The 27,922-nt window shown below is 40.2% G+C and overlaps 3 protein-coding genes across 17 annotated transcripts in view; 2 read left to right on the top strand and 1 right to left on the bottom strand.

The window, feature by feature from the left end:
* CEP290 (centrosomal protein 290) overlaps positions 1-1,963 on the top strand; it is a 46,696-nt gene extending 44,733 nt beyond the window's left edge. For all 10 annotated transcript variants that reach the window (XM_083573393.1, XM_083573397.1, XM_083573396.1 and 7 more), the window contains one exon: positions 429-1,963. In XM_083573393.1, the coding sequence (XP_083429519.1) occupies positions 429-617 (189 nt within the window). In that variant the 3' untranslated portion in view covers positions 618-1,963. The remainder of the gene's footprint in view (positions 1-428) is intronic.
* Positions 1,794-9,407, bottom strand: RLIG1 (RNA 5'-phosphate and 3'-OH ligase 1). Its single transcript, XM_083573483.1, has 7 exons — positions 9,186-9,407; positions 7,699-7,816; positions 6,905-7,000; positions 4,201-4,317; positions 3,439-3,636; positions 2,809-2,978; positions 1,794-2,180 (listed from the first exon to the last, which is right to left on the bottom strand). Exons 1-7 carry the CDS (start codon positions 9,273-9,275, stop codon positions 1,992-1,994), a joined length of 978 nt encoding a protein of 325 aa, XP_083429609.1. The 5' UTR covers positions 9,276-9,407; the 3' UTR covers positions 1,794-1,991.
* On the top strand, positions 8,149-27,922 carry LOC310743298 (uncharacterized protein C12orf50 homolog). 6 transcript variants are annotated; one of them, XR_014538929.1, is made up of 13 exons: positions 8,150-8,261; positions 12,069-12,145; positions 14,022-14,141; positions 15,177-15,300; positions 17,704-17,862; positions 18,437-18,514; positions 18,607-18,720; positions 21,142-21,252; positions 21,379-21,486; positions 23,307-23,414; positions 23,720-23,831; positions 25,506-25,595; positions 27,688-27,922. XR_014538929.1 is itself a non-coding variant. In XM_083573470.1 (13 exons), the coding sequence occupies exons 2-13, from the start codon at positions 12,074-12,076 to the stop codon at positions 27,711-27,713; spliced, it is 1,314 nt and encodes a 437-aa protein (XP_083429596.1). In that variant the 5' UTR covers positions 8,150-8,261; positions 12,069-12,073; the 3' UTR covers positions 27,714-27,922. The 6 variants fall into 6 exon arrangements, 5 of the variants coding, with proteins under 5 accessions (XP_083429598.1, XP_083429596.1, XP_083429600.1 ...); XM_083573470.1 differs by having other exon boundaries at positions 23,628-23,831; XM_083573473.1 differs by having other exon boundaries at positions 8,171-8,261; positions 12,069-12,235; positions 23,628-23,831.

Below are 27,922 nucleotides of genomic sequence, written 5' to 3'. Positions count from 1 at the left end.
GAGAAAATGGCAGAGCAAACCCAGAGCTTGTCTATAGGAGCTAAGGCAAGGCTGTCTCCCACAGATACATTTCTGTATTTCTACTGTCCTACCTAGTAAAGTGAAGAGAAACAACCCACCTGAAGATTCACTCCTCTACTACAATGAAAAGTTGCATCCGTGTTCTTAAACTCGGAGCATGAGCTAGCCAGACTTCTGGGTCCCATTGATTTTAGTGGGCAAAGAGCTGCATTCTTACATCCCCACTAGAATCTCTGGGATTTAAAAGTACTTAACTTTGGCTAGATTGTGCCCATTATGTTTACGGCCTACATTTTACATCAAAGCCCCAAGCCAAAGATGAAACAATGCACATGTATCTGAGATGAAATTGTTAGGATTTAATGTGTAAGGATTTATTGTGTGAAATTTTTGCTGTTCCTCATTAGGAAGAAGTCAGAAAGCTGAAAAATGAACTGGACCACTTTGATCCATCCTTTTTTGAAGAAATTGAGGATCTAAAATACAACTATAATGAAGAAGTTAAAAAAAATATTCTCTTGGAAGAGAAATTGAAAACACTTTCTGAACAATTTGGTGTTCAGGTAGATATTCCAGCCAGAGTTTCTATTGATTAAATGAAAAAGTACAGAATGTTTTTAAAGAAGACCTGAGGCTTGGCACAGAAAAGAAACAAGAACATTCTTATGTCAGGGGTCAAACAAGCTTTTTTTATACTTTCTCAGAAATGTGTTTCAGCTCTTGCCAAAGCAAGCATCTCCATGAGCTACTGCTTGTTTTCACTTCTGCAAACACAGGAGCAAAAGTAAGGACTAAAGGTATAGTACTATTACACTGTTGTTTTTTGTGCTAATTTATTATATAGTCAGTATTATATTTTTATAGATCTTACATTGATGTGCTTGCAGTGAAGGTATAAAACTGAATGCAGTTTAGAAATTATTTATTTTTCTACATTTGTTCATTACTAGTGTATTATTCAAACAGTTTAATGCTTATTTACCCTAAAAATGACAGTCCAGAAATATGGGCTTTATCTAATAAAATATATACAAACTTGCTAAACAAGTTTACTTCTCATTTTTTGCGTTCCATTAGTACGACTGAATTTTAGTTTCATTATCAGAAGCGACTTTACGTAAAGCTGCCCTAACATCATTTAAGCAAACAATGTACAGTAGTATTGTAACATATGCATTTCAAAAGAAATGTATCTTATTAATTTAAACATTTTAAAACAAATGCCAGTGGCTTCTCAAACATTGTATTCCATGACATATACACGTGTATCTTACTTTTATTACTCATAAGATATATGTTGCTCCTTTGAAAATATATGGAAGCAACAAAATCACATGTATGTATTTTTGAGGAAACAGCAATGAATTTGCACACAGCAACTCTTCAGAATTGATTTAATGCACACAAGTATTTTTTGCTACAATATTTGTAGCAGAGTATAAAATATAAAGCTACCCCGTGGCTACTCAATTGACCCTAAGTTAGTGAAGAATAATGTTCTACTCCTCAAAAGTTTGACAGTAAAGCATTCTGTTAAAAAAAAGCGTTTAGGAAATTTTTCTTTCACTTTATAGTTTGATCTGTTGCAAAATTTAAATATGCTTTTCAGTTATACGTTGCCAGAAGAAATTCATCCATACAAACTAGTCATTACCACAACTGAATGTACAAACTATACAATAATTTAAAACAAAAAGCAGGAGATTTCAGGTACGTAACCATCACTTCAATAGGTATGTTTCCCACACAATAAAAAAAAAAAAACCCCACTCAAAAGTTTATAGATTTTTATTTGTGGCTTGTCTGCTACATAATAAGCAGCAGTATGTTATATATACATGTACACATTGAGCCATGTGTTGCCTAAATACTATTTACATTACATTTCAACAATGGAAACCTTTTGACATCCCCTATCTAAGGAATGAACAATCACACAGATGCCTACTTTTTTTATAAAAAAAATTTGGTCACAGATTACTTACTATATCTCTGAGACTATTGAATCTTTGTCCCTCCAATTTTGAAAAATAATGGAAAAGTGTCTTTGGCTCAAAATTATAGTTGTATTTGGCACCACTAAAGGTGATAACAACTGGCTGAGAAATCAATTGAGGGTCTGCAATTGGCCAGCACAAGCCAAGATGATGCCGATGGAGCTATGAAGAAAAGAAAAACAATTACATTACTAACTGCACTAAGTACCAGATCAGAGTCTGAAACAATTGCACGGACACATTTTAATACTCAATCACTGAGACATGTTTTTAAATTCTTGATGATTGAAGGCTTCATCCTTTCCTGCTTGTGTTTGAAACAGCTACTCCATTCTTTTCTCCAAAATTACATTACAAGCATAAAATAGAAGATACAAATTGCACCAAATCAAAACTGACATCTGGAAATGACTCTGGAGGCTTAATATTTCATTCCCATGGCTTTCTTCTAAAATAAACAGCCAAATAGATTGAATGATGAGCAAACACCAAGATATTATATGGATTCACATGTGTATATTTGCATGTTTTATGCAACTTTTTCTGTAAGCACTGGTATGTTGAAATGCATTCATGTATAATGTGAAAGTGCTTCTAGGGAATTAAATGATAACATAATTTGGTGGTTTGTTTTTTTACTAAGCTTTCAATTGCAGCTGAAAATCCATTTTCTTCTTTGCTCAATTTTTAAAAAATAAACTTGGCAGCATGTTGAAGCTACTGAACTAAAGGCCTTTCATTCGTAGATAAAATCAAGATGTTGGTTATTCAATAAATCTTTCAGAATTACCTTAATTAAGTTTCCATCAGCACAATGCCATACAATTCCTTCAATTTTCCCTTCTTTGCTTTCATCAAACCAAGACAATATGTCATCATGATTCAGTGGAGGGGCATTTTTTATTTGAAATGTTCCATGTGGTACGAGAAAGTGGATAGGATGTTTCTTGTCTCCTAAGCCTATTTAAAAGATTATTAAACAAATACAATCAACTATTTTATTGTATTACGGAAGTTTCCAAGTCCCACCTTTATTTCCTAATCGTCAATGATACTCCCTTAGCCAACTCTCTTGGGCTTTTGCTTTTATAGCTCCATGCTACTTGTAGCCGTTTTCCAAATATTTTGTTTCTAGAGTCTGAGCAATTCAGCTAAAGACAGACAGGAACCCTTCTATTTGCTGCAGCTCAGCCGACCACTGCTCTAGGCTTTATCAACATGATGCTTTTATTTGTTATTTGTTTAGTTGTAAACACTTCAAGCAAGCTGCATATTATTATGTTTGTTTGCCAAAGGTTTTGCTGTGTATTGTAATTCTTAAAAGATTGTGTTTGCAATAATCGTACACAGTGTTTATTACCAGTGCCTGATATAAAGCTCTCAGAAAAATATCTTGTTGATGAATATAAGATATGCTTACCATATGGATTTGCATTAATGCTCGTTCCAATAAGCTCCAGAGTTTGTTCTGAGAGATCTGATAAGGGCACTAGACTAATTTCCAGAAGACCAGGTTCCTCAGTGTGATTCTTCAGAATGAGCGCTAGTTCAAATTCATAGTCAACAACAGAGGTATGCCAACAATATTGTTTGCTGTTTTGTTCCACGGGCACCCAGCCTGTAAAAAAACAAAACAATATTTTCCCCCTATTTAGGTTGGCTCCATTGTTTATAAAAATATTACAGGTGATATGAACATTAATACTGCTCAAATATGAAAAACCAATGGTTAAAAAATAATCTCTAATCGGACACTGAGGTCTTGCATATATCCAAATTTATATTGCTCACTAGGGAACGCCTCCAACAATTCTGTCTCAATATTGCACTTCAGTGTGATCTGGAGAATGCATGTTATTCAGATCAGCCCTGTCATGACATTTCAACCTTAGTCCCTCAATAATATAGTGAAGGTAAACAAGCTATATCAAGCTACCTGAACAAGAAATAGGCTATACAAGGACTAATTCACCATGCAAGTATGACTTTTGACATGGTAATTCCCAACTTACTTGTTTACAATATTGATAGGCCACTCTAGAACAAATTTATATGGGTGGCTTGTTTTTCAGTTATAATTGTTGAATGAGTAAATTAATAAATTATTACATAAAGTATTTAAGATCTCTAAATGACTAAAGTTTGGAACAGATTTTTCTGGTGTTAAGCTATGTTTTTCTACCTGGAATATGTCCATTTTCATCAGGAAAAGGTTTTCCATTGCAGTACTCTATTTCCTTTGTTGGAATCCAGCATTCAGGGACAGGCTTGAAGTCATCTTCAATATTCCAAGTAAATCCTGGAGGCAAGAATATGAAATACACTTGTTATCTATCTTCTGAAGAAGTATTGACACAATTCATCCTAAGACAAACAAAACTGGCAATAGCAATTGATTACATGGATTTTATAAATTTAAGTAGTATGGACTGCTCTGTTAAGAGTATTATCAAAGATATTAAAATGCTGATTCTGCATTTGTATGTATAATTATTTTTCTTATACCCCACCCATCTGACTGGCTTACCCCAATCACTCTGGATGACTTCCAGCAAAAATGCAGGAAAAGCAGCAGCAGCAGCAACATCAAACATTAAAGGCTTCCCCAAATAAGGCTGCCTTCAGATGTCTACGAGAAATTATACAGTTGTTTAACTCTTTCACATCTGGCAGGAGGTACATGCAATGTACATGGCAGGTGTGACTACCAAAAAGACCACCTGTGTGGTTCCTTGTTGAAGGCCCTCAGAACTGACCTCCATGTCTGGGCTGAACAATGAGCATGGAGATGCTCCTTTAGGTATACAGTGCTGAAATCTTGTAGGGCTTTAAATGTCAACACCAACGTTCTGAATTGTGCTTGGAGCTAATGTAGATCCTTTAGGACCGGCATTATGTGGTCCCGGTGGCCGCTCCCAGTTACCAGTCTAGCTGCTGCATTCTGGATTAATTGTAGCTTCCAAGTCACCTTTTAAAGGCAGCCCCACCCATTTAGAAGCATTTACTTTTTGAACCTTCCTACATTCCTCCTAAAAATGTTGATGTTCCAGTCAACAAGAAGAAAGGAGCACGTGCACATGATGGCAAATCAACAGAGACTTGAGGAAATGGAACGACACCAACTTCACCCTCTCAGACAAAATAGCCATGAGCAAAATGATCACCCTCCCAAAACTAATCTATTTATTCCAAACCTGGATTCCCCCAGCCCAACTCCAGAAGTGGCAGAAAAAAACTACCCTCGTTTATTTTCTCATACAAAAAGTCAAGAATAAGCCTCAAATACCTGTGCTTCCCCACCTCAGAAGGATAGGGAATCCCCAAAATAGAATCATATTACATCACCAACCACGTACGCCACATAATCCAGTATATTCTAGAAGACGAGACAAAACAATGGGTCCACTTGAAGAAAGAAACCATTGAAAGCATCCCCACAACAGCACCCCCATTTCTCCAAAACAAACTAAAGAAAATCTCCACAACACTGAACAGTCCATGCTTAAAGCATGGAATGGAAAAGTAGGCAAACTATCCCCATCCCCACTAACCCCCCTGGCCTACCACCCACTATTCCAACATGCAGCATAAAACCTCCAGATAAAAACCAGGCTAGCCAAAGGCCAACACTGTCTAAAAGAGTTCTACAACAACAGCAAACCCATACCAACACAAGAAATACAGGACAAACTAGGGAACACCCAAATAACTTGGCTAACACATCATCAACTACATGCCTTCTTAAACAATCCAACAGTAGAATCAGCAGCCTCTAGCCCCTTGACCACCTTCAAAAACCTTCTCCTGACAGCAGAGGAACACAGTAAAGGAATGGTATCCACAATATATAAAATACTGTTCCAAAATCCCACAACCCCCCTTGATGCAATAAAGGACCATGGGAGCATGACATAGGCTATGAAATAAACTCCGCACAATGGTCTAGAATGTGGTCTAAACCTCCTTTTAAGTCCGTGTCAGCCAAAAGAAGGGAACTCACTCTGAAACTCATCTACAGGTGGTACTTAACACCACAGAAACTGGCACGGATATGCCCAGAAACCTCACCAAGATGTTGGAGAGGCTGCACCTTCACAGGCACATACCTCCAGATGTAGTGGGAATGCCCTAAAATCCAACCCTTCTGGACAGCAGTCCTACAAGAGATATGCAAAATAGCTAAACAGGTATTAGAACTCACCCCAGAATTGGCCCTACTGAACATCTTCCAAGATCATAATGACCACTCACATTATATAGTTTATAACCCACCTACTCTCAGCAGCCAGAAGCCTCATAGTTAGACACTGAAGGGAATTTTCAGGAGTAAACATGAACCAATGGTATCAAATTGTATGGGAAATGACCTTGCTAGAAAAGCTAACCAATAAATTGAAATTGACACAGGGACAAATAGAAGACGATGACGTCACCCCAGTATGGCTCTCCTTTATCAGCCCAACAAGACAACGACAAGAATCTACTGACAGCATATGAATCAATCTGGTTTACCTGACCCTACAAGGCCCCCCAAATGCAAACAAACCCCACTGCAGTCAACCACAGTCAACCAGCCACACCCTGCCCCCCAATACATCTCACTACCAAGGAAATGTAATAAACAAAAGAAAACCTACCCAGTTGATGCTGACACAAAACCCCACATGTACACTATACGAAAGAATATAAGCCTCACCACCCCACTCCTCCTCTTCCCCCTCTTCTTCCTCAACATTATACTGTACTCAACACTAATGTCTCACAACAAATGTAACTGATTTGTAGGACAGACTGTACAACCAAAAGAGATAGGACATGTACTTTTGTAAACCAATAAAATCTTTAAAATAAATAAGCTCTTGGTTACCAAAAAAATAGCCACTAACCTTTTGAGTCGCCTGCTGAGTGCATAAAACGTTTAAATCTTTTCTCGGCTTGCTTGTTTGGTTTTCTATCCAACCGGGCCCAAAGGTATGGCTGCCCTATAGTGAACAAAATGGCATCAAAATTTATCATGGAGTTCCTTACAACAAACAAGCAAAAATATAGACAACTGCTTTCAACAAGTACTGAATATTGCTTTTAACTATGGCATGGAGCAGCTGCTCGTATAAGCTCTTACAACAGTCTTGGAAGTAAACCCACAAGAGTTACGAATCTGCACAAATTTCTGCTGGCCTGCTAGAGGGATAGTAGCCCCGTGGTTCCACACTGGCCTAGAGGAAGGAAACTTACAAAAGCGTCTAGAGAAAGCATGGGGCCCAGATGCCTGCAAGTGAGAGTCATGTGTAGGGGGAGAAGAGAACAGCCAGTCCCTTTTGCCAATCAATATGTGGTGAGGAAAACCTTGCTCACTCAATTGGGGGGGGGGGGGGCTATAGAGAAATGGAAGGAGGCGACTAAGCCAATTGCCCAAGGTCTGGCTTGCCCAAGGTGGCTACAGTGACATCAGGCTATCACTGTTCTTATCAGTGAAGATAGTGTGGGCTGATGTACTCATCTCCCTCAGCCTGGGCAAATGCAGGAGGCTGTCCTCCCTATCCTTCAGCCTCTGACCATCGACAGGAGCCCAACACTTCCCTTAGCCATGAATTCAGTATGGATAAAGCCCATATTTTGAATTATGTACAGCATATTTTCACTATAAAAAGGCCTACTTAACAGAGCTCTTTCACGTTACCTTTGTGCATAGTTATGTAGCAGCAAGTTCCATCCACCTTTTCAGTTGGGACCGCACTGTATATATCTGCATCCAATGCCTTTGGATTAATTGTTTCGGTGGCCAGCACTTTAAAAGGCTAAGGAGAAAATAGGTGTCAAAGTATTTTGGAAGTATAACTTTTTTCAAGGCAGGAATTAGCTCTCCATCCCCACCCCCATGTCTGCCCCCAAACCCAGCAACTTTCATTCTTAATAACATTGATTCCATGACACTATACAGCCATCATTTCTATGTTGTAAACCGCCCTATGATATTTATATGAAGAGCGGTATATAAATTTCACAAGTAATGATAACAACATCGATTCACAGGATGAAATGTAGACTCTCCGTTTCCTACTGAATTTCAAAGTCATTTTGAGAGGGTTCTCCATTTTGAAGGAATCAAGCCTAGGGTTACAGAATCTTAAAAGCTACTATATCCATGGCAACAAAGATTCCATGCATCATTTATCATGGGAACAACAGTTGCTCTCAAGGCTTCAGTTTGAAATTAGAAGCCGCATCACCAACAAAATAATGGTACGTAGCTATGTTTATTACTTTGAAATCACAGGGATAATCTCATTAAAAGATGGCTACACTATGAAAATCCAACTTGTAATGTAACCTTTTCTTCCATCAAACTTAAGCAGAGAAAGAGTGAGATGTATTCTGATGGTTTGCGGTTACTGCTGTTTCTTAGCATCTGAATACAGAAAAGTTATTAAGGAACTCGCTCAGTGCATTATAATGGTTCAGCCTGAATGCGAAAATATACCCGAGAGGGGAAAGCAGGGAGGGATCTTCACCTTCACAAGTATCCAGCCCACTCCAGCTACTGATGGCACTTGAGTAGATCAATGTAAATGACAAACAGAGAGCACTTACTTGAGCAGCAGGTGCAAAAATAAAATATGATACACCTGTTGCGTTAAATGAGACTCATATATTCCAAAGGAGGGGTAGTGGTGTTGATGTTGTGTGCAGGCCTAGAAATGGGTGGATGGGTGGTTTTTTTTTGGGGGGGGAGGCTAAGCCGAGCTAAGTCTTGGCCCAAATATGATGCTCAAGTAACTAACGACCCACCCTAGCAAGGGCCAGGAAGCAGAGAAAGGTGCCCCAAAACGTCCTCAAAACAATTCAGGGCCATTTCGCTCCTGCAGACATTCCTACAAGGAAAGGTGCACGCAGGTAAAGTGCCCTTGCATGCGAAGCACAGGCTGAAGGGTCAATAATAATAATAATTAATAATAATAATAATAATAATAATAATAATAATAGCCGCCTCACGTGGGCTGAAAACACGAGGCGAGGCGATCAAGAAGGCAGTCGGGGAAGAAGAAGCGCCTTCCTTTCCCAGCTGCCGACCCTCCTCCCCCGCCGCCCCCGCGCTGGCTTCTTCTTCCCCGCCGCCGGCTTTCCCCCGGCGGGCGCGGGGCTCGCTCTGCCTTCCCCGCCGCATACCTGGCGCTCCCTCTTGGCCGAGGGCTCCTCCTTCACCTGGGTCACGAACAGGCAGGCCACCTTCTGCTGCACCGAGCCCAGGCGGCTCATGGTGGTCCCTCCGGCCTCGGAGCAGGCAGCGGCCGGCCGGCCGGCCCGCACGCGACGCCGGTGATTAGCAGCAGTAGGCCTAGAGGCTGCCTCCCCCCGGCGGCGACCGGAGCAGCAAGCGTAGCTAGGCCCGGCTGAAAGGGGTGCCGGGAAATGTAGTCCGGGAGGGAAGCTGAGGGACTCGTTCTCGCGTGACGTCAGCGCAGAGGGGCTGGTCGGGCCGCTCGCTCGTCCCTAATAAAGAGAGCGCAGCTTTTGCATATGCCAGACTTGAAGAGTTAGAAATGATTGTGCTTGGAATTAAGACAGTACATCTCCCCCTAGCGGGGAAAAGTATGAGCAAAGTGACCCGCATGGCTTTCCAGTCAGCAAGAAGCACCCAGGTGCTCCCTGTTGATGGCCAGCTTTTTCCACTTGGTTTGTTAGTATTTATACTCCGCCTTTCACCCCCGACGGGACTCAAGGCGGCTGGCAGTGAAAAAGAGGAGCCGCTCAAAAGAAAGAAGAAGCCAAGTTGATAGAATTAAAGCTGTACACATATATACTTTAAAAATGGATTTGGACAACTCCAGCAATGCATTCAGATAGAGGACTGAATTGAACAATGTTTCAAATGGAGCGCCGTCTTTTGAGGGCACTGGCAACACACACGTTTTAGATATTTATATATTGCTTAATTACCAAAGTGGTGTGTGGTTATTCAGGAAGGAAATACCGTTTAAAATATACATCTCCAGAGTTTATACCATTTTACAGGCTAGATCTGTGCACTCGCTGGATGTTTATCCCTGCAGCTGCTGTTTGGTAATGTACCGGTAGTTACATCTAAATGGGCAATTTAGTTCATTTTCTATAGCATGTGTCCAGCGGTTAGCTTCCATAACTCTGAAAAAGTTTCTGTGTTGCATAGACAAGTCTTCAGGTGATTTCCCTTTGTGTGGGGAAATGATGGCTAGTCTTTAAAATTAAATGTAAGGGTTGTAGAGAAATCTATGTTCACAAGTTACTATTATAAATATTCTATTAGATATGTAGCCTGTTCAGCAGAAGTGTTTTGCTTCTCTATTATTATACTATGAGCTGTCATAAAAATAAGCGTGCCCTTTCTCCATGTCAAGCATTAGACTGAATTAGATCAATGTTACTTTTGGCTTCAATTACATACAGATTAAGTTGGAGGAAGCCCCACTGAAAACAATGGAACTTCCTTCTGACTATTGAATTCTAGGGTTTCAGTGTTACTAAACACATGGAGAACTGACACTAGCCACATATATTATTTTAAAATAATACCAAATCAGCTTGTTTCTTCATTCAGATGACTTATTCATGGTTTCATTTATGGAAGGAACACCAGTTGCCACAGAACTACAAGAGCCATTAGGGTAAACATGCTTTATAAGGTTGCATACACAGGCTGAATAGCTGTAGCCGGTACTGTTCTATGTTTTCCCAAGCTTTAATAGCAAGAAGTTCAGGACCAGTCTTTTACATTAACCTTTTCTCATTGTTTCTTCTTCTTCTAATGTTCTGCTTATTTAAAACTTATTTCTAAACTCATTGTGTGTTTTTTGGTGTGACTAGCTCAATTTTTAAGGCAGAAAACAAGTCCTGTATAAAATGTAAACTATGTTTATTAAACATGTACACTGGTTTCCAACAACAGTTATCAAAGAAACCACACAAAAATATTAATTGTAAATATAACTAAATGCATAGTAACAATATTTTTTACAAGGATTGAAACAACCATTCTCCAATTTGAAAGCAACTCCCTTTAAAAGTTTATGACCTTAAAGCCTTTCCATAGATAAAGCCAGGCTCATGGCAGCTTACAACTTGAAAAGATTTGCATAATTACAAACATAACAATAGCAGTAATAAGCAATAACCAAAATGCATTAAAAAGTGCACAGCCAAATTGAACAGTTTGCATATAAAATAATAATAAAAGCTAAAAGTAAAAATACACCGCCCTAACAGGCCAGGTGGGAAAAGGCCAGCAAGGTCTTCCAGGACATTAATCCAATCTAGATATTGCAAAGCATAGTTCACAAAGGCTGCATCATCAAAGGAGATTGCAGCTGGTGTACCGGGTGAAGCTAGGAGGAGTTACTCCTGATCACAACCACCACTTGATAGTCTAGGAATAAGGCCAGATGCAGAAGTCATAGAATGCAAATTTGTTCTTTCAGGAGCGGTGAGACTCTATATTGGGTAGACCATTCATTCATTCCACAATCCAGAGTCCTGGTAACCACCTTAATCCATATCTTTTCTAGATAATTGGCCTTCATCCAGCATGTTACTGATTTTGTGTCATGATTCAGGGATTCCACTGCTTCACTAATATTTGAGGAAAAGCAGAGATGTAACTGAGTATTAACTGCAATACTAATGACACTGAACTCCAAATCCTCCAATAATCTTGTCATTTAATGACAAACAGAACTCTGTGGGACTGGAGAGGATAATTTAAAGGAGGCAAAACAGGAATCCCTCCCTCCAGAAATGTACAGAATCACTCCCAAGGAACTTCAGTTTGTAGGGTAGATATGCCAGTCAGCAGTGATCAATGATCAAGATATATTTAAAAACCAAGGCTTTGGCAGGCAGGCAATTATTGAAGAGGGCAGGAGCTGACGTTTTCACTTGCTTTCACTCCCATCCTTGTGCTTCTCTTAATTATATAAGTTACAGATGTTCTTCTCTTAATTAAATTCTACTGAGTAAGGTACGACGAGATGAAAAGGCTACACAAAAATCACTGTTTTCTTCCTCTTTTAAACATAGGAGCAATGAAAATAAGCGAGCACTCCCAGTTTGAGGGGTCGTATGGTGGCCTTTGTGATGATGTCATAAGAACCAAGGTAACAATGAGAGAAATTCTGGAAGTTTGAATTTGCGCACTGTCTAGCAACCACTCTCAATCTGTGAGCACTTCAACAAACCTGGAGAAGGTACCGTCTGTTTTACAATTAGTATAAGTAACCCTTTGAATAAAACTCTCAACTGGAGGTCTCCCTTTAAGAGGAAATAGAATTTAGATCCCGAATACAGCTGTATTCAGAACAAAAGGGAATGTTCTTTCCTTACACGTTGATAGTTCTTACATTTGCATTGAGACCTTTCTAAAGGCAGTGGAGTAGAAGCACAAGAGGTGGCAATGGCAGAAGTTGGGGATGACTGCTATTTCTATTTTCATTCAACCTGTATAAAGGTAAATACTGCACAATTTATAATGGCTTGCATCTATCATGTTGTTATGTGCCCTCCACTTTTCCAAGTAGTGAGATGTTTCAGGGATGGTGCTGAAGGGTTCAGAGAGCAAGTAAGCTCCATTCCATGTGTGGAAGTAAGCTCCATTCAGCAGACTCTAATCCCAGGTACGTGTAGAAAACTGGAGTCTCGTTCCCTTTGAATAAGAAAGAGCACTGGAGACTTCAGTTGTCTTTGTAATAGGATGATGATGATTGCACAGCAAAAGCAAACATGCATTCCCACAATGGGCAAAAGAGGCCCTAGAGAGCACAAATGCTTCATTTTGTTTAATTCCACCTTGAAATTCTCAGGTCTCAGTTGATCTACCTCTTTGTGTTTCTACCATTTAAAAAACTGCAGATTACTTTTGCTGTTTCTCTCCCCTTGTCATTGGCAGAAGGAATGTTCATTTGCCTTTTCCATTGAAACCCACAATAATTATGGAAAGTGCAAACTACTTTTTGCTGCTGCTCTGCTCTCCCCATTCAGGAGGAGTGTTCACCTTCTCCAAGTTCAAATGGGCATCCACTTAGAAAACTAAAGAGGGCCTGCAGCCTTCCCCTAATGACTTTTCTTCCATTACAAATATGGCTTAAAAGAGTGGTGGTGATCGCAAGGTTTCCCCAGTAGGAGATGACTGACAAGATTAACAAAAAATCAAGAACATACAAGGCTATGTGCAGTTAGCTGTTTATCGGTTATGAAGATCTTTTCCCATTAGCAATGAATGAGTTGTGTGACTAAGTATATATACATGTTCCCAAGCTGGACCATCATTGTCCCTCAAAACATAACAATATTTACAGTTAGCTAATAATCATTTCAGGATCCCACCATTCTACTCCCACATCACTTGCAAACACTAGCAAGAAATTCCTTCAGTTACAGACAGTCCTTACACCTCACCAGTTTTCAAATATCAATGCGCTCCACTGGCATGGTCATCTCAATATGCTACACCTACAAAGCCCTTTCAGTATGTTAAATGTGCTTCCACATTGATTTCCAGCCCATACTGTCCGTGCATAATTTCTAGGTTCAAACTGTTGATCTGTAACTTGCAGCAAGTCTTTGTCCTAAGGCAGGGGTGAAACTGGATCTTTCTGGTGGTCTGGATCATTATCTCCTTCACACCTACACACCCCAGCGGCCTTGTTTGTGCAGTGGCCTCCTATGGGAGGCTTGCTTGACACCACATCTGATGTATCTCTAGGGCCAGGCAAAAAGTGCTTTTCATTTGTTCAGGCCTTCTAGCATGTCACATAATCTGATATAATCCAATCTTATTTGTTATTTTATTAGTTCAGCTTGGTATTTATTGCACTGCTGCCGTTCTGCTGGTTCTCTGACTGGAATGTTATTGTATTTTTAATTGTTTGTTTGTGATCCATGCTAGAGTTTTTGGAAACTGAAGGGCAGCCTAAAGAACATTTAAAGAAATACTGCCTGGCCGAATTTTCCAACCTCTCTCTCTTCTCTATTCAGGGATCAAAGTGCCGATTCCGTCACTGTGAAAAAGCCATTGGCAGTGACACCGTGTGCTCATTATGGAGAGAGGGGAGATGTTCCCATCAACTTTGCAAATTTAGACATATGGAAATACAGGTAGAAACGGCAAGCGCTTTGAAGTGTTCTCTTGTGAAGAGATCTATTATAAGCATTTATTGGCTCTCTCTCGCCTCTGCTGCTGCAGATGTGACATCTTAAGTTTCACAGTTAAGATGCATGATGTTCCTGTGACGCCCAGATATCAGCTTTGGAAATAGTCAAACATCATTTTATCACCTAAAGATAGAACTGGTTCACACCTTCTACTCCACTTGAAAAGCTGAACGAATTCACTGAATTTTAAGGATCCCTTCATCTGTACTTTATTACAGCTTTATGTTCCCATAACGCTCTTCTTTGCACTGCGAGAATAGAATGTTTTTATACTGCAGTGAGTATAGAGGAGAAAAATGAGCTCCCTTTAGTCAAATTTTGAGTCCTCTTAAATTTAGTGGCAACATGTTTTTGCGCTTCAAGTCGATTAAAAGGAAGCTGGGCAGGGGATCATCCTCCTTTCTCAGATACCACATATGGGTTGGAACCCAAGGAAATGGGCAGAAGGGAAATACTTATTTCACTTTATTGTTTATTTATTAGATGTATATGTTCACCAAAAGGTCTCAAGGTGGTTCACAAGATAAAGCCACTAGCAGTGCTCTGCAAAAGTGAAAGAGCTCAATAATACTATGTTATAATGCAAATGTTCAAGTGCTCGTACTCAACACAAGTCGAACAATAAGTTTGGATTGAGTTTTACTTTCCTCACACAACTCCTGTGATTGGAAGGGTACCTTTAGATTCAACAGAAAATGTGTAATGTATAAAGAACCAGAAGCCTGATTCTCTTTTGATAGCTGATTGGGTAGGGAAATCAGCCAAATCATTTTCAATAAGATCACGTTCTCACACATCTTTTATTGATATCTCTGCAAGTTTCTGTTGCAAAATATAAGGGACAGAGCCTTCTCAGCAATTTCTCAGCCATTGCTCTTCACTGTCTAGTTTTATGGATTCCAGTGTTCCAGCTATGACCCGCTTTAGTATTTTGTAATCATTAAATATGGAACCACCTTTTTCCCCTTTTTTCTATAGCAAAAATACAACAGCATTTCATGTTTCTGGGAGACACAGCCGTTGGGCTGTGTGAGAATCAGTTGTGTCTTCCATCACCGGAAACCTCGTAACATAAATGGACTTTTTTTGCCACCTAGTAATGGTGAGTACAAATGTCCCCCCCCCCATATTCTGAAAACTGAAATATAAATGTTCTAGAGTAGAGTCTAGTCTTAAAATATTAAGGACATCACTGTAGAAGGACACTGTCTTTTACACACTGAAATACTCTGGGCTGTTGCCTAACTGATCAGAATGAGGTCAGTGTTTTCAAGGTTAACATTCTTGAAGGAGGCAGTGGTAAAACCTTCCCTGGATTCGGAATACCTAACTAACTACTGGCCAGTTGCTAATCTCCCTTTCCTGAGCAAGGTTCTGGAGTGAGTGGTGGCAGACCAGATCCAGGCACCTTTGTAAAAAACTAATTTTCTGGATCCATTTCAATCGGGGTTTAGGTCTGGTTTTGGTGCAGAAACTGCTTTGGTCGCCCTATATGATGACCTCTGTTGAGAGAGAGAAAGGGGAAACATGTCCCTGTTAATTCTTCTTGACCTCTCAGTGGCTTTTGATACCATTGACCATGCATCCTTCTGGAGCAGCTGTCTGAACTAGAGATGGGTGGCATCACTAGTAGAATGTTTAGAATTCAAGGCAAATAGGGCAACATATTAATGGCCCATCCATATGGATAAGAACAGGGCAGGCACCTGGCTGAGTGGACCCTCAGCATAATGTCACCAATGCCACCACCAAACATGGACTTGAGTTGCTGCCTCCTCCATGCCATCCCTCTGTCATTACTGCCCTGTCTTGCCATCCCCACAGTAATACAAGTGCTGGTCCTGACAACCAGAAACTGCATTAAGGGGGAGAAACCATGGTGACCACCAGGGGCCAATTGGAGCCAAGCAACCCCTCTGCTTCCAGCCAGCCCATTACATCAGCAGCACGGATAATCCTGGGAGGAGGGGAAGAGGTGGCTGGCAGTTGCAGTGCTGCCAGTGTCTGTATCTGTGCTACTGAGGAATTCAAGCACAATATTTTACATTCTGCATAACTTCAGGATCTTCTGTTTGTTTATTTTTTTAAAGTGCAAGTGTACATATTCCATCGAAGAATGAATGTTACATTTTACATTCAAACACAAGAATATGGTTACAATTTAATATGTTTGTGTATGGAAGAATACATGTGGAAAGTATTGTATTATAATGAGCAGGGGTGGGGGAGAGAATCAGCTTGGATATTGCAGGAAAGATCCACAGACTGAATTCTGTCGTGTATCTTTCTTGCAAAATGCATGTGCATTTCCATTCCACTCTTGATGGGTTCCACATGCATTTCCTGCTCAGAAGAGATATATTTTCTCTGAACTAACTCTGATTGGAGAGGAAATGGGTGGAATAAAAGCCCCTTCCCCCCAAAAGCTATGATACAGTGGTACCTCGGGTTACATACGCTTCAGGTTACAGACTCCACTAACCCAGAAATAGTACCTTGGGTTAAGAACTTTGCTTCAGGATGAGAACAGAAATCGTGCTCCGGGGGCGCGGCAGCAGCAGGAGGCCCCATTAGCTAAAGTGGTGCTTCAGGTTAAGAACAGTTTCAGGTTAAGTATGGACCTCCGGAACGAATTAAGTGCTTAACCGGAGGTACCACTGTAATGGCAGAGGGCATAGAATTGTCTATACAGTACCAGGGTTTCCCAACCTTGGGTCTCTAGCTGTTTTTGGACTATGACTCCCATCACTGCTAGCTATCAGGACCAGTGGTCAGGGATGATGGGAATTGTAGTCCAAAAACAGCTGGAGACACAAGTTTCGGAAACCCTGCTCTAGATTTACAGAGGTAGCAAAGGAAGTGATTAACATGAGTGGGATGGCACCATTGTTGTATTCATTTGAAGGCACACTCTTAAGCCCAGGCCCACCTCATGTCAACAGAGGTAAATTGATATGGCCAGCTGTGAGATTATGGGTTTGTGCCTACTGTGTTGCAAAGGTTGCATATTTGCATTTGAGGTTTCAATTGTGATATATGCTTTCACTGGTGTTTTGATGGTACTGGGGTCTTATGTTGTACCCTGCTCTGGGATCATGAATGGTGAAGGGTGGTCTTGAAATCGAAATAATAAATAAAAAACCTAATCAGAAGTAGGGAGCCCCACTGAATTTGATTGGGCTTGTTCCCAAGTAAGTGTGCATAGGGTTGCAACCTTAATCAATTAATAGGCTGCAATCTTCTGCACACTTGCATAGGAGTGAACTCAACAGAACAGAATAGTGGGCATTTGAAGCAATGCTCTGTGTAGGATTCATACAATTAATCAACTATGATTTAGTTAGTTACCGTAGTTGATGGCCCAAGTTGTAATATGTATCCGCTGCATATGTGTCTAAGAACAAAACCAAACCACTGTCTTGGCTTTTATGAGTGAGTTAAGTATGATGAGGACTTCAAAATTTTACTCAAAGTTTTATACTGAAATTTAAGTTCCTTCCTATAGATTCTACATTGCAAAGGGAAGTTCAGGAAGGGATTTTACCTCCTGCCCAAAGTCAAGATTCCACAAAAGGTCAAGAAAACACATTAAGACCTATCCATCCTCCACTGATTATTACCATCAATCTTGAGGACGATGACGAAGAAGAACAGGAGGAGAAATGTAAATACTTTGCCAGACATTTTTGTGTGCTTGTTCAATGTTTCTAGCAATTTGAATCTACCTAGAAAAAGTTTACAAAATAGGATCTCATATAACATTATATTAGAGGTTTTTTTTTAGCGTTTTTGTGATAACTGTAATAGTATTTAAAAGCTCCCATCCCAAGCAATGTGACTTCAATCTTTTAACAAATACAAAGAAAAAACGTTTTAGACTTTACCTTTTACCCAAATGTATCCCAAAGTAGTGTTAATATATTTAATAAATGACCAACCCTGTTTGATAATAGAAGTTGGCCTATTGCGTTTAATATTATTCCTAAAATAAATTACAGCTGAGTTGAGGATTCAAACTTTTATTAACAAAAAATAGAATGTTAAGCAATAATATTATTTTATCCAGAATATTGAAAAACCCTCTAGAATACAGCCCAGTTGAAGAACCCCACCAGAAAAAAATTATATTGCAATATGTACTATGAATGCAATTGCAGTTAAGTTTTGCTTTACACGGTACAAGAAGATATCTGGCAAGGTCTTTGCTTAGTAAGCTGTGTGAAATTCGTTCCCTACAGTTGCATCTTATTTACTGTCTAAGACACCAGAAGACATAGAAGAAGAAAAGGCAATAAAGGAAATGTGTTATAAATCTGGTAAGAATGTTATTTCTGATTCTCTTATCTCACTTTTCAGCTGATATCACTCTGGTAACTGCCCCCATTTTCTCTTCCTTGGGGTGAAACAGGAGAATACTACAGAATTCAGACTTCTCCGGAAAACCACTTAACAAAAAACATACCTTTGGTGCTGGAGAACGAGCTCTTGAAAACCATGGAAACTGGCAGAGATTTACAAGAAGGCAAGGACCTGAGCAATATAACTTCTATTTTATTTTTCATATAGGAGAACAAGCCTTGCTGAAGCAGAGGCAGCAAGGGCAAGTCCTGTCTTACTAACTTACTAACTCTAATGAGTTCTCTGAGAGTGTCAACAAACATATAGCTAGCGCTGATCTGGTTGACATATAGTGTATTTGGACTTTCAAAAGGTTTTGATAAGGTACCTCATCAACGCCTCCTGAGGAAGCTTGGCAGTCATGGAATAAGGGGAGAGGTCCTCTTGTGGATCGGAAATTGGTTTAGTAGCAGGAAGCAGACGGTAGGAATAAATAGACAGTTTTCCCAAAGAAGGACTGTAAGAAGTAGTGTGTGTCCCAATATGTCCTGTGGATGGCACTCAGCTTTTTCACCCTATACCATCAAGAGGCAATTCAGGGGCTGAACTGGTGCTTGGAACCAGCTGGAAGTGAGCCAGTAAACTGAGTTGAATCCAGATAAGACAGAGGTACTATCTGTCCTGAGTTTTCAGGTCCAGGAGGTGTGGTGATACATGTGCTGAAGTCTTGTTCTTGTTCTTTTAAAAGTAAGATGCTAATATAAGTGGCTCATTGATATTGTCTTAAATATTTGAAGCTGTTTGATTAATGTGAGAGTAAACTATCAGAATCTGCTACTATAATTTCAAAATCAACTGAATTAAGTAAAGCAAGCAAACAAACAAACTCTGAACATTGATACAAATGCCCCCATCTACTTTCGTTGTTACTATTTTTACTGTACTTATTCAGATTTAATGGACTGTTTTTACTGAGTTGTAAACCACCCTGGAATGTTTTCAACAAAATAAATAAAAACAAACAATACTGGTCACGTAAAGGAAATTAACAAAGTGAGAAAAATGTATATTTTTACATGATTTCTTTTTATTAGATAGAGATGGAAGTCATTGCTCACTGTAAATGGGCAAATTATTCTGCCTTTAGTGACCCCGGGGTTTTCCCCAGTAGGTTTTTTAAAGGAGCAGTCAGGAAAAAGAACCTGTAATATCTCACGTAATCCATGTTTAAAATAAGAGAACTCAGGAATAATAATATTTAGGAAGTGCTGATGAGAAACAGTAATTTGGACAAAAAAGAAGAAATAATTAAATTGGCCCAGTCAATTTAAGGAGAAAATATTTAGTGGAAGGCTCAATTTAGTTTCACTGATTTATTTTGCTGATTCATCAGTATGTTGACTTCAGAGTGGACCCCACTAAATCTAAAGAGGCACCACACTGTGACTTTATATTTTGAACAAGCCTTTAATAACTGTAAACCTAAAAAGCCTGCTTCAGTCACTATCCTTTCTTTGGAGGGGTGTTTAACAGTGACCCTCTCAAAAAAGCTGCTTGAGGAATAATCCGTTTTGATTTGTAAAACTGTGTTTTTCTGTCAACTGCTGTTCATTATCTGTTGCCACATTTGATTGAGATAGATGTCTCTAAACACATCTGCAGACTACTCGGGGAATAACAAAATACAGTGGTACCTCTGGTTACGAACGCTTTGGGTTACAAGCTCCGCTAACCCGGAAGTAGCTGCTCCTGGTTGCGAACTTTGCCCCAGGATGCGAACGGAAACCGTGCGCAAGAGGCGCATGTGCAGCGGGAGACCCCATTAGCGAAAGCGCACCTCAGGATAAGAGCGGTTTCAGCTTAAGAACGGACCTCCGGAACAAATTAAATTCGTAACCAGAGGTACCACTGTAGCAATTTAGTGACTTCACACAGGGAGGGCAGGGAGACCAAGAAGGAGGGATCTAAGTATGGTGGCACAGTAAACTTTGGTTTCTAAGGAACTGGAAGAGAGAGAGAGATTCGTTAACATACCCACAGATGTTCAGTGGAAGATGTGCTTCTAAGGAAGAGGAGAAGAGAAGGGATGAATCTGCAGAAAAGAAGAAATGGTCTTTTCACACACATCTACTCAGAAAAGATGAAAATTGGAACACCTTGCTCACCATAGTTGACTAGGAATTCCATTTAGGCAATTGAATGGGTTGCTGGAAGGTGAGATGGATTGCCCTGCTCATCTTCCACCAACCCATATGCTAGAAGATCTTTAAAATAAAATAGCTTGCTAATATGCCTGTATTTCCATGGTAGCCCAGCATGGAAATGCAGTCTAGGTTGTTGTTGTTTTAAATGTGCAGGCTGATAACTTTGGTGTCTTATTTACCAGCCTTATTTATCTTCCAAGTGTTCAAAACACTTTACAAATGCCATCTCAGCAATCCTTATTAGATTATTATAATATTATGATCCCCGTTTTGCAGATGGGAAAGCTGAAGTTAACAGAACAGCAGTTTGACTAATGCTATGGTAATACCTATGCCATGGGCATTTCCCACTATTAAAATAAGTTTAGTAAGTTCAGTGATTCTGTCTCTTGCCCTTTTAGGTGATGGCGTTGCAGTTCCGTCAAAGTTCAATATTGCAGAAAGGCAAACGGAGATAACGGCATCATTAGATTGTAGCTCTCGATCTGATCTTAGTGCCTTTGAAAATGGAGGTAATTACTTCAAATGTACATTGACTATTTAAATTCCTATGATTTACATGACAATCAAATGACAGTGGAAACTAAAATACAAATGCAAGTTCTGTGATTTATTTATTTTTTTGTCTCTCTTTGTAGGAGGTGATTGCTATTTGCCACAAAGAAATATATTTGTTGCAGGGATACAAAGCAAAGCATTCAGTGGAGAAAAAGAATTTGCCATGCTGAAGTGTTCAAACATTAAAGGTATTCAGAGCTCATGTATTGTCTTTTGGGGGAGGGGGAAAATTGGGAGATATATGTTTCTTCCTTTCTGCGGTTTGAAAATGCATCTGCACAAGCTGCCTGTGTGATTTTTCTATAATTTGTGCCAGGGAATTCAACTGTACTGGTGGTTAATTTCATTTTCTTATCAGAGTGAACACTCGGCTCATTCCCCACCCCACCCCCAGCTACAGCTCATTCTGTCTATTCTCTTTGGTGCCAACACAAGCTTGTTACGGAGTTTAGCTTTGGCAGGATCATCCAATTAATTACTGTGATCATTTTTACTGTTCTGTGATGCAGTGAACCATTGCAACTTCCCAAGAGTCTAAAAGGGGACCGTGCTGAGAAGTATTAGATAGCGGGCTCAGTTTCACGACACATTTAAATGTGTGAAATGATCAGCTGGACTTTTCACATAACGCCAGTTATCACATCCACCAAAGATGCTTCTGTGTTAACCTGGATATAGCCTTGTTTGACAGCATGATACTTCCTCAAATTCAGACATTCTGTAGGTGGGGGAAGCACTGGGGGGTTCTTCTATGGAGGGGAGGGAGGTGGCTAGGCAAAATCAGGGGGTCCCCTTTATTGAAGAGTCTCACATTTTCATTGGTGTTGTCCATTCACTTGCCCTGTCCCTCCCTGCCCAATGTTCACCAATGCCCAGTGTGTGTGTGTGTGTGTGTGTGTGTGTGTGTGTGCGCACTAGGTAAGCCGAGACTGCTGTCCCTTCTTATTATGCCAGTCACTTCTCACTCACTTGGATGCAACAGGTAAAAACAGGCAACAATACCAAATGGTTGCAGCAGCAGAATCAGGGCACAGTGATGCATTACCTGGTAGGGCAGGAGCTTCAACAGATACCCCGTGGTGCCCCTGGCTGCCATTGAAAGAGCACCATAAACGATCCATTACTGACCTCCACAACAGGGATCTACTTGCGTAAAATGTCAGCCACCTCATTTTAATACATGCAATTATTTTTTGTGTCCCCTCTCTGTATGGGTGGACAGCTCCTTTCAGCTGCTTCAGTCCAGCTGCCTCCCGTAAAAATGGACTGGGATGGCGACGGAGAAAATCTATATTGTGTTGCATCTGTGCACTGGTTCACATAGATTGATAAAGGTAAAGGGACCCCTGACCATTAGGTCCAGTCGCGAATGACTCTGGGGTTGCGGCGCTCATCTCGCTTTACTGGCTGAGGGAGCCAGCGTACAGCTTCCGGGTCATGTGGCCAGCATGACTAAGCCGCTTCTAGCGAACCAGAGCAGTGCACTGAAACACCGTTTACCTTCCTGCTGGAGCGGTACCTGTTTATCTACTTGCACTTGACGTGCTTTCAAACTGCTAGGTTGGCAGGAGCTGGGACCAAGCAACGGGAGCTCACCCTGTCACAGGGATTCAAACCACCGACCTTCTGATCCGCAAGCCCTAGGCTCTGTGGTTTAGACCACAGCGCCACCTGCGTCCTCACATAGATTCAGTAGCAGGTAAATGAGGGAACAGCTCAGGTGTTAGGTGTGCTACACACACATGGCCAATTTATACTGCACAAAAAATGGGAGGAGAAAGGGAGGATTGTTAAAACCATACTTATGCATGTAAGGCTATCTGCCGGTCATTTTTGGATCACATTCCAGGTCATGAATACAGCAAGGTTGGCCTTTACCATGATCGCCACCCCCCTGCCCCCACTGAATCCTCAGTGAATGCATGAAACAAACCTGGGAATCTTCCTCCTTTCTCAACGCCCTAGAACTGAGAGGCAAAATCCTGTTGTCTTTTTTCCTTCTCTTTAGCTACAAGTCACTCCGAAAGTATAAAGAAGCATCATTTTAAAGGAGTGAAGAAAAAGAAATGGATTTCCGAGGAACCCAAAAACCTTCCTCTCCCGTTGACAGCAAAAGGTATTTTGAGAAACTGTTTTTAGTAGGTTGAAAAAGTCTCACGGGGCCAATTGACTCATTTGGTCCTGGTTCAACATCAGAGGCAATCTCTTAAAAGGGGCAAGCTCTGTATTTGTATTGCATGTCCCCATCCATTGCCCTATATGTTGAGCAGCACTCAGTAGCTTCTTATAAGTCTGGGGAAAATATTGATTATCGTATTATTTCTTGCAGCAATGCATACTTCAAACCCTAAAGGTAAAGGGTATTGCCAACAAAATGATCAAAGCAAGAATGCTGAGAATGCTTCTTATGTTCCTTCTCAGAGAGCCAGCGGGAGAAGTATTTCCTTGAGTTCTCCAGCAGTTGCAAGGTCACCCAATCTGACCTATGGTAAAGTTGGTGCAACCAAAGAATCCAAGATGAATTTGGCTGCAGGTGAGCACATAGTCTCATAGACCCCTCCTCCTGGCACAGAAGTTTGCCCGCGTTATTGAGTTTGTGTTCTGTTATACCACATTTGACTTAAACATAAGACTGTCTTACAGAGAGAGCTTTTACTGTTGTGGCGCCCTGAATATGTAATGCTTTCCCTCAGCAGGTTCGCCTCGTGGCCAACATTGCTTTCTTTTAGAAAAAGGAAAAGTTTCCCCTCCCATTTTCTCAAGATTTTAAGGTAGCTTTATGTACAATAAGCCCGCAGCTTGAACACATTTAACTTGTGTGCATTCGGCATAAATAAGAGGCAGAAAGTGGGAAAGAGTTTGGCAGTCCCGCCTGCCCTTGCACCTAGTTGTGTTTTGACTAGTTATAGGCATGATCTCCGGAACATAACCCCCACATAAATTGAGGGCTTACCATACTGTTTACTGTTGACTGTTCTTTTACCTATCAGTCTCATCTATTATTGTAAGGTTATATATAAGAACTTGATTTTTTAAACCTTCTAAACTGTCTGTTTGTAATGTCTCTGTCTGGTCAATAGCTATTTCTGAAGAAAAAACAACAACTTGTAATTTATGTTTATTGCAAGGTAAAAACACAGCCACAAGATTTTGCTGCAATTTGGTGGGGTTGTATTCAGATACAAATAGAGATGATTTGTTGTCAGATGTGGCAAGAATGGTTTGGACGGTCTAATTCTTCTTCTTTTGTCTTTACCCTCCTTAATGTTTATTTTGTTTGTTTGCTTGTTTGTTTTCTTATAAATCTGTCCCAACTCTGCCAATTTTGTAATGACAGTGTCATAAAAATCAGACAATGAGTTCCTCTAGTTTAAATTTTGTCTTGAAGTATCGCGAGCTCTAACCCTTACGTTATGCTCAGAAACATGTTTGGTTAATTCTCTGTGTGGTTTCATATTTTGTCATTTTGCAGTAGTTCTTCTTGTTTTGTTATATTAAACCTCAGCAAAAAAGAAAAAACAAAAAACAAAATGAGTGAGAGGTTTGGGTATCATCTGAATTACCTCACCCAAAACTTTCACATGGATGTTAAATAGCGTGGGAAGTAAGATGGAACTTTGTAGTATCTTTGGAGTCCAATGTCCTATCAGTTCTTTTCCAGGCAGGCGATCCAGAAGTATATCATGGCCATTGCTATTAAGCACTATTGCTAGGGCCTGGACAATCAACAGCTATCTTCCTCCTGTCTGTTTCCTAATGGAGGTCAACCACCAGGACAATTAAAGCAGTTCCAGTCCAAAATGAATATTAGAACAGATCTAAATAATTGGTTTCATCCAAGAATACTTGGAGTCCCAATAGCACTTCTGTAAGATTAGTGAATTTGGCAGAGGAGTTGTTGGGTTAATTAAAGGGTTGAAAAGTCCCAAACAGCCAATGGAATCACACCTTCTTTTAAGGAAGTATTTACTGGTCCTGCCACCCATATGTGTTAAGCTTTCCCTCTCCCAAAATCTAGTTCATGTTCCCAGATTGAAAATGGAATGCATTCTCCCTTGGGGTTAATATGTTTTTCGAAGTGATCTATGATTTATGTGATCTCAGGTAACATCATGGCTAAAACTCTCTCTCTGTGTGTAATTAGATTGCCAGAATATGATTATAATTATCACTGAAAATGTAAATCAAACTGTATTTTTCTTTACAGAGAGGTGCACTTCAGCATATAATATACCAGCTTGGCGAAAAAGAAGCCCACATACTAAAGTATATACTAAAGCGGAAAAAATGCATTCAGGTATTTACAATTCCAATATGAACGTATTTGCTAAAAATGAAAGAAAATTAGAAAATGGGGAACATTTCTAAAGAGCAAGTATCTTATTATGTAGATTACTTTATCTTTGTATATTGCTAGTGGATAGGAGGGGAGAACTCACGAAATCTGTTTAGTGTTGGAGCCTATGCACTTGTGCCCCAGAGACACTTGGGATAAGAAGGAAAAGTGTTGACATCTGAGATTTGTTCTTTAATCTTGTGTTATTTAGACAAATAAGGACATCCCTTACTGCTTTTCTCAGTTGTTACTCTCACATAGTAACTGGGCTTGGATGCAGATGACAGTTTTCTCTCTCCAGTTGCGTGTTGGCTACATGGGAGGTTATCCCACCCATTTCTGTCCTTTACTAGATAATACTGATCTCAGAAATATCAAGATTATATGGTGTTTTTTTCTGGGACAGATCCCTCAGAGCTCCTGGTACTGTAGTTATGCAGCCACCCCCTTTTTTTATCCCACTGACCTCCATTCCCAGCATAGTCCCCTTCACCTGTTTTGGGCTTCTTGGAAACTTCACCTGTGCCTTCTAGAATGGTATCCTGAGTTTCCTTGCTGTCCTTTCACATTTCCACACATTTCCACTGACTGTGCCACTGTCATTGCTCCCAGTCTAGCATATAGTCTGCTAGGAAACTATAATGAGATATATGGGATTGAAGTTGGGCTGGGAGGGGATCTGATAAGCTGAACCAAAACCACAAAGGGAGGGGGAAGTGTGATAATGTCCTGAGTAACAGAGGGTACAGATGACATGTGGCAATCAGATATGCAAAATGATAACTTGCGTCAATCTGTACTTTTGCCTAAAACCAGCCCAGGGTTGCCAATGTGGTGCCAGATGTTGTGGACTACATCTCTCATCTTCCCTTACCCCAATGGCCATGCTGACTGGAGTGGATGGGAGTTGGAATCAACAACAGCTGGATGGTACCAGGCTGGCTATCCCCTATCTATCTAGAAGGTGGTCTGAAAATGGAACAGTCCTGCCCATGTATTAACATCTCGAGATGAGGCTCTTCTTCATTTGTGTTTGTTGGGTAAACTTTGCTATGTGTCAGTGAGGAATAAAACCTTCTTTGTGGCGTCTCCATCTGTGGAATTCCTTTCTTAAAGGAATATGACTGGTGCCAATGTTACAATCATGTTACAGCCATTTCAGTGCCAGGCCATTTATTTGTCCAGCTTTCTTTTTGTTTGTTTGGTTTGAAGTTTAGTTTCCAGTCCTCTCTGCCTGATTTTAGTGTGTTTTTATTTATTATAATAATGTATTATCTGTTACTGTATTATACTAAATTTTTGGGTGCTCAGTAACTTTAGGAAGGAATTGAAAAAACATTCCTGTTCACCCAAGCGTTTGACGGCTGTAAGATGCTGTTTCTGGCAGTGTTGAAATTATTAGCTGTAAGGATATGTGACTGTTTTATTTTGTTTTTAATTGCATTGTTTTGTTGGTTGCTGCTCTGGGCTCCTGAGGGATGGAGGGCAAGATAGGAATTTTATTAATATGGATTATACTTTCAAGTGAAATAGCCATGCACAGTAGAATATGAATTCTGCTTAGAGGAACTTGTTCCTGAAGTTCTTTTTCAGTGAGGCCTGCTCCCAACTATTATCTGTTTTCGTCTTATTTTCTTACATTTATATCCCATCTTCCTTCCGTCAAGGAATCCAAGGAGATGTACACATGGTTCCCAGTAATTGACCCATCCAGCACCAACCAGACACAGATGATGTTTAGCTTTTGTAAAGTAATAACCTCAAGTGCCTTCAAGGCATGCCTTAGGACAACAGTTTGTATTGTGCAGAGGAAGTGTACCCAAGACTGTTGTCCAGGGTGCTGATAGATGGACTTTTAAACTCTGGCAACTATAGTTAGATTATTTCCATTTTTTAATTTATTGAGGCTCCGTTTCATGTCAGTTATAATCCCAGTTCCATATATTATTATAGTCAGTGGTTTACAGCATCTCTGTTGTGGAACACTTTGATTCTGTAAACTTCACATTTTGGGTGCCTGTGTTTTCAAATTGTGTGTGTGTCTTCATTTCAGAGCCCAGAAGAAATGGAAGCAGATAAAGTGGAAGCAGATTTGAAGGAGAGGGAAGGGCAAAAAAAGAAGTGAAATTCTGTTCTTACTACCATCATAAGGGAAACAAAAGTGAAAATTCAAATGATACGGTTATCAAGGAATTAAACTGCAGATGCAAAGGTGACAAAATTTAACACTCAAAAAGCAGGAAGTACAGAGAGGCTAAAACATACGTATTAAAAATATGTAAACAAGG

The sequence above is a fragment of the Podarcis filfolensis genome (genome assembly GCF_964270895.1).
Source record: "Podarcis filfolensis genome assembly, chromosome: 10".
Taxonomy (NCBI): Eukaryota; Metazoa; Chordata; class Lepidosauria; order Squamata; family Lacertidae; genus Podarcis; species Podarcis filfolensis.
Note: the sequence above shows the minus strand (reverse complement) of the source record. Positions and strands in the feature narration are given on the sequence as shown.

What these genes read in the sequence shown, in the direction of transcription:
- RLIG1 (XM_083573483.1), bottom strand. Translation starts at nt 9,275, where the DNA reads ATGAGCCGCCTGGGCTCGGTGCAGCAGAAGGTGGCCTGCCTGTTCGTG. An exon ending in CGGCCAAGAGGGAGCGCCAG is followed by an intron (nt 7,817 to 9,185) that starts GTATGCGGCGGG and finishes TTTTCTCCTTAG; the next exon opens with CCTTTTAAAGTGCTGGCCAC. An exon ending in TGAAAATGGACATATTCCAG is followed by an intron (nt 3,637 to 4,200) that starts GTAGAAAAACAT and finishes GTTTTTTTACAG; the next exon opens with GCTGGGTGCCCGTGGAACAA.
- LOC310743298 (XM_083573470.1), top strand. Translation starts at nt 12,074, where the DNA reads ATGAAAATAAGCGAGCACTCCCAGTTTGAGGGGTCGTATGGTGGCCTT. An exon ending in TTAGACATATGGAAATACAG is followed by an intron (nt 14,142 to 15,176) that starts GTAGAAACGGCA and finishes TTTTTTCTATAG; the next exon opens with CAAAAATACAACAGCATTTC. An exon ending in CAAGATGAATTTGGCTGCAG is followed by an intron (nt 23,832 to 25,505) that starts GTGAGCACATAG and finishes TTTTCTTTACAG; the next exon opens with AGAGGTGCACTTCAGCATAT.